Source organism: Synchiropus splendidus, chromosome 2 (assembly GCF_027744825.2).
Source record: "Synchiropus splendidus isolate RoL2022-P1 chromosome 2, RoL_Sspl_1.0, whole genome shotgun sequence".
Taxonomy (NCBI): domain Eukaryota; kingdom Metazoa; phylum Chordata; class Actinopteri; order Syngnathiformes; family Callionymidae; genus Synchiropus; species Synchiropus splendidus.
Window position 1 is genome coordinate 10882968 of NC_071335.1, and position 9927 is coordinate 10892894.

Below are 9927 nucleotides of genomic sequence, written 5' to 3' on the forward strand. Positions count from 1 at the left end.
GAGTGTCGCGGAACCACATACCACTCGGTCATGAGTTGTTGTTAATATTCTAAACGCACTTAAGGTAACAGCAGGCTCGTTATATTTTATGAAAGCACTCAAAATCTCACACAAATATCACCATGGAAGTCAAAAATAACAGTTTGTCAGTACAATGTAACGCGATTTAGCTCAAGCAGCTTATTGACAAGATTAGAGAACAGCTGGGCATCAGCCAATCTTTACAGATGTGGGTTAGCATTTGCTGCTTTAATCCTCTCAGCTGGTCATAATTGCACCCCCACTTTTAAGAAGAGGGGTGCAGGGAGACAAAGAGACAAGCAGACGGCAGAATTGTGCCCCGAGTTCTGCCTGAGCCTCCGCCGCTGTCTGACAGGAGGCGGGACTGACGGTGACCCGGTTAGACACAACAGTGAGAGCTGCTGGTTCTCCATCGCTTCAGGTTCTGGTGGAAGTCACAATGTCGGACTGCAGGAGAGAATGGAACCGGGAGGACGAGCTGCCGGTCTACTTCGCCTCCCCGATCACTACTGGACCCAACCAGAGGAAAACCTATGGCATGTTCACCTCGGTGGAGGGGGCGTTCGAGAGCAAGACCATAGACTTCGACAACTACGCGGTCGGGCGGAAGGGGAGCCGCACCCCGAGAAGCGGCAGCAGGGAGCGGCTGCTGGATGCTGCTGACCCGGTGAGTCAGACACCCGCTGATACCCGTGAGGGCTCGCCGACCAACTCTCCGACGGAGATGAAGCAGGGGCAGTCGGATGTTCGAGTGAGATTCGCTGCCACTGAAACGCCAGACGAAAAGGTGAGGCTGAATGTGACTCACTTGACACCACAATGTAGGTCACACATCCATATTCAGTCGGAGCGGGGTAGCGTCATGCTTTGGTCGCAGCTATGAGTGGAAATTACTAAAGGTCTATTTACAGCACTGCAGTTAAAAGCATCTACTCAGAATCCCAATAAAGCTCTGAAGACTTGTGTCAACTTTTATTAAGTATTACAATCCACGTAAACAGTTGTTAGTTGTCTTGTTGAAATGTATACAAATACATTACACTTAAGTGTGATAATTTATCAGTGTATTATTATTAAAGTGTGTTTTTGTACCACTTAAAAAGACATTAAAACATTTCGTAAAAAACGTCATGAAGAGTAACTGGGGAGTCACTTATATATGTGTAAGTGTGTGTATATATATATACACTTATATATAGCCTATATGTCAAGCATCAAAGGTCCCTGTCCTGGCCCTCACACTTTTCTGTGGATGCAGGTAACGTTGTTATGGAATCTTTCCAAGTTAATAAAAATTCTCCAACAATCTAAGGATCTCTGTCTGTGTAAAGACACTTTAATGCCACATCCTGAGCATAGAGCAAAATAAACCCACATGACCTCATTCCTCCTTTATCATTTGCCGTCCGATATCAACTCAGACATCATCTGAGGCCAACTATTTTGAAAGATGCAGCTCCTCTGGGATCTCGATGGAACGACAACAGCCAAGTACAATGTGAGCCACATGATAATTAAGACAAAGACAAACACATGGGGTAGTAGTCTTTATAGTTCCTCAATTTTAACCTTGTCCTCCAAATATTTGACAGGAACAATAACGCAAAAACATGTTTATCTGGTGTATTCAGACAATACTTAGTATACATTTATTTATTATATATTTATTTATTTGTGAGGAGAAAACTACAATTATTTGTAATAATAACAAAACAAGCAACAAAAAGTAAGTATATTTTAAAAGTGTCAAATAAATGACACCTGCAAACGCGTGGATCCACTGGCCCGCCTTTACAACTGGGACAAGCGTGTGTGCGAGGCACATACTGAAGTGGTGCTGAAAGGGACAGCGACACGCGTGTGCATTGTATTTTTTTTGCTTCGAACGCGCGCGCTCACGCGTCGATCGGGGCCGCGCACGTTTGCACGCACCGTCACCTGGGTCGGCGCGCGCACCTCTCTTCCTGTACGGCGGCAGCTTCATCTTTCTCTCAAACATCAGAGACGATTGTCCCAGTAGCTTCGAGGGAAACGCGGATCGTTCGAGAGTCCCCGGGAGAATGAGCAGCGAGCACATGGAGAACAGTTTCCCCCATGAAACGGTGAGAACGCCGGCTCGACGAGCAGGCGCTGTCCGCCTCTCCACAAATCCCTGCCGCGAATGCCGGATTAAATTCTTAGCCAGGTGATAGCAAGCAGCAGCCAGGTCCCTAAAATGTAGCTCGGAGACTCGGACAGCCATACATTAGCTTGTGGCTACATCAGTATGCCTTTTACAGCGTCATGTCGACGGTTCTGCCGGCTGTCAAAGTGAGTGGCACTGTTAACTGTTGATGTGACGGCATCGAGTTCAGCAAATTATATTGTTTGGAAAAATCTCGAACAATACAATACATTGCTCAAGTTATGGAACAAAAATGATAAATGTGAGTGAGGGTGAAGGAGGGTGACGTGGTTGCCATGGAAACGTAAAATCTTTCATCCTTGGCTGAGCTCCAACCATTTCTTGCTATGCTCAGAAGGATTGTTTTTTTCATCATTATATTATCAAAACGATGATTCATTGTGGATGTGCATAATTTTCCAACTAAAATTTAGCTAATTGTTTTTACCTATATTCTTTCAAGCCACGTCTCTTTGTAATTATCCGTCCAGTCCACCAACTGAAACGAAAGGATGCTGGAGTCATAATGTGTTGCATGAGCTTCATTCCAAAGCCACCAATGATGAAGGTGACAGCAGATTACAATTGCTAACCCTAAAGCCAACAGGAACTGTCGTCTTTCATCCCATGTGAATGACCTAAATTCAGGAGTGGAATCTGAAGTGCACCGTGCTGTTCCTTCACCAGTTTCTGGAGGGGGAACTGATCCAGATCGACTTTCAGGGCTTTAGATAACAGGCACCGATGCCTGTGTCGTAGCACCAATGACAAACTGAATATTGCAATATTGTTTTACTTGTTGTGTCTAGAGTGAAGGGCTGTTGATCCGAGGCGGACGCGTGGTCAACGATGACCAGTCTTTTTATGCCGATGTCCACGTCGAAGATGGACTTATCAAGTAAGTGCAAAACACTCCTAAAATAATAATCCATATATTTTTGTCAATATCCATTCCTACATTGCTCCGTTGCCTCTCAGGCAGGTGGGTGAGAATCTGGATATTCCAGATGGCATCAAGGTGATTGAGGCAAATGGCCGCATGGTGATTCCTGGAGGCATCGATGTCAACACCTGCCTGATGAAGCCTTTCCGTGGGTCGCGGCCCATTGATGACTTTCTTCACGGCACCAAAGCGGCGCTGGCCGGAGGCACAACAATGATCAGTGAGTATCAAATTGTGAACTTCTTCACTAATGTACACCACAGGCCTGTTTTGACCCCAAATATATTTTCTTTCTTCAGCTGCTGTGGTTAAAATGCTATCGAAATAACCCATATCTAACTCTGGTTCTCTTCTTCTCAGTCGACCATGTGACTCCTCAGCCTGGGGAAAGTCTGCTGGAGGCGTTTGAGGTCTGGCAGGAAGCTGCGGATAAGCAGGCTTGCTGCGACTACTCACTACACGTGGACATCCCACAGTGGAATGAAAACATTAAAGATGAGTTGGAGCTGTTGGTGCAAGACAAAGGTAACGTAGTTCCAGCATCACAAGCATTGTGCATCCTCACTTGTTCCCAACAACAACATTAGCCAATTTAGGAAACAGTTAGCCAAAAGCCTGAATCCTATAACAATGGAAACTCAGTGGAATACGCTGTTGACTTCTTGTATCAGTCACTGTGGTGGTGTTTAATGTTCTCCTTGTAATCTATCGAACGCTGGTGTAAGAGCTGTTTGGGAATGTGGCAGATCGAATGTGTCACTCAAAAAGGGTCACTAGTGAGACAGACACACCGCAGTGTACTAATATATATTATTACAATTACACTACAATAGGAAAGTATATAAACAAGTAATAACATAGTGTGGTTTTTGTCAGGTATCAACTCCTTCCAGGTCTATATGGCATACAAGGATGTGTACCAGATGTCAGATACTCAGGTATTTATCTGTGGTTTGTGTCTACATGGACCAGTCTATATCTCTAACTTGACTCTGACTCTAAACCTTGTCTGCACACAGCTGTATGAAGCCATGTCGTTCCTCAAGAAGCTTGGCGCTGTGGTGATGGTTCATGCTGAAAATGGAGACCTCATCGCCCAGGTGTGTTCATCTGATTTCCAGAATGAAATAAAGAAAGGAAAGGAGGATTCATTGGAGGTGTCAATGATGGACTGCTATTGCTGTACAGTATACACATTTAAACAAGCCACTTTCTCTCTTTAAAATACAAAAATTGAGGAAATATGTGGCACCAAGATCATTTATCGTTTTGAAGTTACTAGACAATAACAAAAGAGACAAGTTATCTGCTTTTAGAAAAAGCTACGTGCTGGAAATGGTCATCATCTCTCAGGTTTGCTTCACTACCTGAAGATAATGTTGTGCTGTGAGCAGAGGGAACCAAGGAATGAATTGATAAATAAGAGTGTCCTCCAATGAAGGTCGTGCCAAGTCGAAAAGAATAGTGTGGCAAAAGACAATAGAAAAAGGAATGAAAAACAAATGTGCATTAAATTAGCAACCAGAAAAAGGCAAACGAGAGAGTCCCGAATGGAGTGAAACAAGACACCACTTTTCGTTATTGACTTGATGGGTAGAGTTATAATAGTGCCCGGAAACTGAGCAGAAAAACAGTAAAAGGATCTGCAAAATAAAACAAACAGGAAATGGCCAGTGACAGTTGCGTGATCTTCAAACAACTCATTTTTATCATGTTTCAGGAACAGACAAAAATACTGGAGATGGGAATCACTGGACCTGAGGGCCACCCACTGAGTCGGCCTGAAGAGGTGCGCATCCATCCTTCCGTCCATCCATCCACCCACCCATCTCAACACGTTCTTGCTCCTCTCAGGTGGAGACCGAGGCAGTGTTTCGAGCCATCACCCTCGGTAACCGGGTCAACTGTCCAATCTACATCTCCAAAGTGATGAGCAAGAGTGCTGGTGACACCATCGCCCTGGCAAGACGGAAAGGTTGGTGCATTCATTTCGAATGGAACTTTGAAATAAATACCTGTTGTAAAAATGTGTTCATTTATGTTTGTATTTGATGGACAACCCAGGAGCTATCGTCTATGGCGAGCCAATAACAGCCAGCCTGGCCACCGATGGGTCTCATTACTGGAGTAAAAACTGGGCCAAGGCCGCCGCTTATGTTACCTCTCCTCCGTTGAGTCCTGACCCCACAACTCCAGATCATCTCAACACACTTCTGGCCAGGTAACTTAAAAATCCCACTGATGTTTTCAATCTGCTTCATAGCTCTCATGGCCTCACTGCGACACCCGTGGAAGGATAACAGTTTGAGAAACCTTTTTGTTTGTTTTCACCTTGAACATGTGATATCAGCCACAATGTCAAGCTTAAATGATGAAATGAAGGAGAAAAAAACAGCTGGGAAGAAGGTGACTGTGTGAGGAGAAGGTGCATTGACAGATGGTGGGACAGACTTGATCATTGGAGAAAAACTATTTAAAATGATAAACAAACTGTTTTCACACATCTGGTTCCGGCTTTAACACGCGTGATGTGCTCCATTATGCTCACAGACATTTCCCTACACAGGTGGCTTTCATTATCTCATGAATTTGAAAAGGTTACTTATAACTAGAGAGTCTGTGAACATGACATCACATGGAAGTAGGAATCTATAGAGGTAAGGCAGGCATTTTCAACACTGCAATGAATGGGTCTGATGCACGCTACACACCGCCTGCTCCTGCAGTATATTCCTGACTGCCTTTGATGCTAAAAATAGCTGAGGATCTTGAATCCTGCATCACTAGTTGCCTTGGCTCCAGCATGCCTCATTCTTCCTCCTCCTCTCTTTTTCCTTCATCCATCGTCTCATCCAACTCTGCTCCGTGCTTGGAGAGCTGTTGTCATGCAGTTCCTGCCCTTGATCTGGATTACAGAGACATTTTTAGGATGGTTTTCTTTTTTTTGCACCGGCCGAAGACACAGAACAGTTTTAATGTAAAAAAATATTCAGGCAACACTTGATCATGCGTGAGATTTGTCATTTTATTTTACTTTGAAAACAGTGACGGGAACACTGATCAAGTTTTGTCACATGAAACGTCTCACCCACTCATTTCCACCCACATTGTCTTTTTTTTTTAGTACAATATTTTTGCCCTATTCTGTAAATATAATCAACGTCACTGTGACAGTTTTCAAATGAGAAACAATCTGAACTCAGCTGGCATTATGAGACACAGCTGCACTACTCTCAATGTCCAGTGGACGACAGAGCATCTCTCACCGAGAGAAAAATGAGAAACCAACAAATGAAACTCACCCTAACTGACTCTCGCTAACAGAATTGCTCTGCGACTGCAGCAGAAACAGACACATCACACAGTTTTATGGTCTCCTTGAGCAGATGCTTGTCTTGCTGCTGCAAAAAGTGGGAAACATTTGTGTGTGCTGCCACCAAGTGACGCACCTTGAGGAGACAGAAAGGGCCTTGCTCCGTCTTTGAATCAGAAATATTGCCATCGAAGAAATCCATCCTGTTGTTGTTTTTTTTTTCTTCGAGCTAGCTAGCAGACGTGGAAATAGAGCTTCCAGCAGTCTCAATATGCAAATACATACATATATATATATATATATATATATATATATATATATATATATGTATACGTAGCCGCTGCCTACGAGTGACAAGGTGAACCTCATTCACTTCTGTTTGCTGATGATCACCAAAGGTCAGCTGAAGGTTTTCTCCCAGGTTCTCTCCAAACTTATCTCAAGCTGGATCAAAACTTAGATCAAATTTATTGGTTTGCTTGAGTCAACAACAGATCTCAAGCTTCAGTCATTCGATGCTTTCCTCACACTCAGCTACTTGATGAGGTATTTTGGTGAGGTGTGTAACAGATCTGCATCTGGCTTAACCGGATTGACGGATTGAGTGATTCAATTGGATTTAGGAAGCGAGTAAGTGAACAAAAGCCTCAAACATGGATGGTAAGCTTATTGTTTTTTTCAGGTGTTATATCTTCTTGAGAGATTATTAACCTTAAGCTTGTTTGATACGATGCAGTGGCGACCTGCAGGCCGTGGGCAGTGCACATTGTGCGTATAGCACGTCTCAAAAAGCAATTGGCAGAGAGAACTTCACTCTTATCCCTGAAGGAATCAATGGGGTGGAGGAGAGGATGAGCGTCGTCTGGGACAAAGCTGTGGTGAGTCCATTAGGAACATTTTTCATTCCACAACTGTGTTTTTGTGCGCTAAACTGCTATACCCTAATGTCCTTCAGGCCATGGGGAAGATGGATGAGAACCAGTATGTGGCTGTCACGTCCACCAACGCAGCTAAAATCTTCAACCTGTACCCTCGAAAAGGAAGGATAGCAGCGGGCTCCGACGCTGACATTGTCATCTGGGACCCTGACAGCATGAAAACCTTCGCAACCAAAGTCCATCATTCGGTAATACAGCAGCAGAACAATCGTACAAGAAGATCAAATCTATCTCAGAAGATTAGAACCCTACACAACATGTGTGTGTAATACAAGGCAACTGAATGAGGTCAGAGTGGTCCCTAATGTGAGGAGAATGAATTATGAGTCTTTTTTTTTAAAGGTTCATAACAAACACTGAGGTCTGTCTGCCAGTGTGGCATCATCTTTGCTTTGGGAAAGGACCATGACTTCATCTGCAACTATTTTTACTCATTGTTGTCTACAATGAATGGTGTTTTTATTCATAAATGGTGATGATTAATATCGTAAAATGGCTGGCGTGTCAGACAGTGGGTAATGTATTCAGTCTGCAGTGTCTCCCTCACAGCCTGATCCAGACGGGCTCTGCTTTAGGTTATAATCCCCTTTCACCCCACACCCACACTTTGCTCTCCACCCTTCCCCCTGTATTTAGACTCTCACTGATCCTATATGCCCCAAGCCTTTTATTTATTCATCCCTACATCCTCCCCTTTGCTGCATTATCCTGCATGTTTTATGTCCAAGGATACTTGGCTCACGCTCGCAAGCGCAGCAGATTTATACAGCATATCTGTTCTGAATGGTTGGCTCAGAGTTTCCACTTCCATTACAGTGCTTGATGCCGTTTGTATTTGCCCTCCTTTTCCTTCTTTCCAGGCATCAGATTACAATATATTTGAAGGTCTGGAGTGTCACGGAGGACCCGCAGTGGTGCTGAGCCACGGTCGGGTGGTGTGTGAGGACGGGAAGCTGCAGGCTCTGAAGGGTGCCGGCCGATTCATTTCTCGCAAGCCTTTCCCCGACTTTGCCTACCAGCGAGTCAAGTTCAGAAACCAGGTACAGAGAGCTGTTCTCATGGATGAAGTGAAGGACTTATCAACCATTTTACTCCGAGTTGCCTCTTTCTAGAATAAAGATTTTAATTTGAAGGGGCAAATATGTTATTAAATCCCTGTGTGTAATCTCATGTTTGTAATCTCAAAGTCACATCAAATTAAAGTTGACACTTGAAACACTCCGTTTACATTGAAATAGCGTCTGGGACTACAAAAATGGCCGATGCATCGGGCCCTTCCGGTTTACTGAAGCATTTAGAGCAACTAAAATACAGTTTTTAACAAAAACAAAATTGGCTCAAGTGTTGTCTTGACAAGACGTAGTTGCTGCATTTGAACACGTCAGTCAGCATGTGACGTCAGATGACGTCCAACTGATATGAGGCGTGCTGTCATGGTTCACGGTGTCGAGATGTTCTAGCGTCAGCTCTAACCAGTTCTTTCCATTGTCTTCAGGTGAAATGTAAGCAGGGTGTTAGCCGCGGCCAGTATGACGGACCTGTGTATGACGTCATTCATACTCCAAAATACATCACTCCTTCGCCCTCTGCCAAAACTTCACCGACCTCACACCTCCCTCCGCCAGTGCGCAATCTGCACCTGTCCAACTTCAGCCTATCAGGTAACAGCTCTCAAGCCTTGTTACAGGAGTGAGTGCTGAACTGTGTTTGTAGCAACTGAGGTTCCTATTCTCTCTATTTACAGGGGCTCAGATTGACGATAACGTCCCTCGCAGATCTGGCCATCGCATTGTAGCACCCCCTGGTGGACGCTCGAATATTACCAGTCTTGGTTAAACCTGTGTGTCGCCGGATTTCACCTTCTGTCCACGAAGGAGCCACACAATGTTACTGTTATCCTCCAAGGGACAATCATCATCGTCATCATCATCACTGAGAGCTGCATGTGATATAATCGAATATGAATAACAATCAGCACAATGTGCGTGTCTCACTCAACAGTCAATTAACACCCACTGTAGATGTCAGCACATCAGCACCCCATGGTGGGATGTCACCAACTTTGAGATTGTTCGACGTGCTCTGTAGTTTTTCTTATTGATGCTACAAACCCCTTGTGTCACCGTGCACGTCTGACACACAGCCCCCTTCCTCACAGACACACTCACACACTGCATGGAGGGATGTTTCAGTGTTGAAATGCTGGAGTCGTTCTTCTATAGCAGGAACAGCAACATGGTGTTCGAGCCACTTGTGCATTCACTGGCGCTCTCACTGACATGACTGAAGCCTGCTTTAAACATTTAAGGGTTTTCACTGGGGAACCAAACAATCATTTCCAGCTAAATGTGAAGGATTAAAAAAAAAAGTGTGAAACGTGTGATTGTGCTCAGTAAGGGCTTTAGGTTCCGCCGCTCCTCAAAAACACTGTTTAATGTTGTGATGTGTTGTTTTTTTCTGTTCTGTTCTGCTCTACGTCACTCTTTCATTTGCTTGTGTTCGGTGTCTAACATGGAAAGTTATGAACAATAAAGACAATAAAAGATTT

General features: G+C 44.2%; 1 protein-coding gene across 3 annotated transcripts; it reads left to right on the forward strand.

The window, feature by feature from the left end:
* Window positions 1-350: 350 nt before the first annotated feature.
* LOC128753644 (dihydropyrimidinase-related protein 1-like) lies at window positions 351-9927 on the forward strand. 3 transcript variants are annotated; one of them, XM_053855531.1, is made up of 14 exons: window positions 371-808; window positions 2995-3083; window positions 3164-3348; window positions 3489-3653; window positions 4005-4066; window positions 4148-4228; window positions 4849-4917; window positions 4983-5103; window positions 5193-5349; window positions 7178-7319; window positions 7397-7567; window positions 8240-8419; window positions 8875-9040; window positions 9124-9927. In XM_053855531.1, the coding sequence occupies exons 1-14, from the start codon at window positions 461-463 to the stop codon at window positions 9213-9215; spliced, it is 2028 nt and encodes a 675-aa protein (XP_053711506.1). In that variant the 5' UTR covers window positions 371-460; the 3' UTR covers window positions 9216-9927. The 3 variants fall into 3 exon arrangements, with proteins under 3 accessions (XP_053711505.1, XP_053711506.1, XP_053711507.1); XM_053855530.1 differs by having other exon boundaries at window positions 351-808; window positions 4005-4228; XM_053855532.1 differs by lacking the exon at window positions 371-808 and adding an exon at window positions 1955-2123 and having other exon boundaries at window positions 4005-4228.

What these genes read in the sequence shown, in the direction of transcription:
- LOC128753644 (XM_053855530.1), top strand. Translation starts at nt 461, where the DNA reads ATGTCGGACTGCAGGAGAGAATGGAACCGGGAGGACGAGCTGCCGGTC. An exon ending in CTGAAACGCCAGACGAAAAG is followed by an intron (nt 809 to 2,994) that starts GTGAGGCTGAAT and finishes TGTTGTGTCTAG; the next exon opens with AGTGAAGGGCTGTTGATCCG. An exon ending in GAGTCAAGTTCAGAAACCAG is followed by an intron (nt 8,420 to 8,874) that starts GTACAGAGAGCT and finishes CATTGTCTTCAG; the next exon opens with GTGAAATGTAAGCAGGGTGT.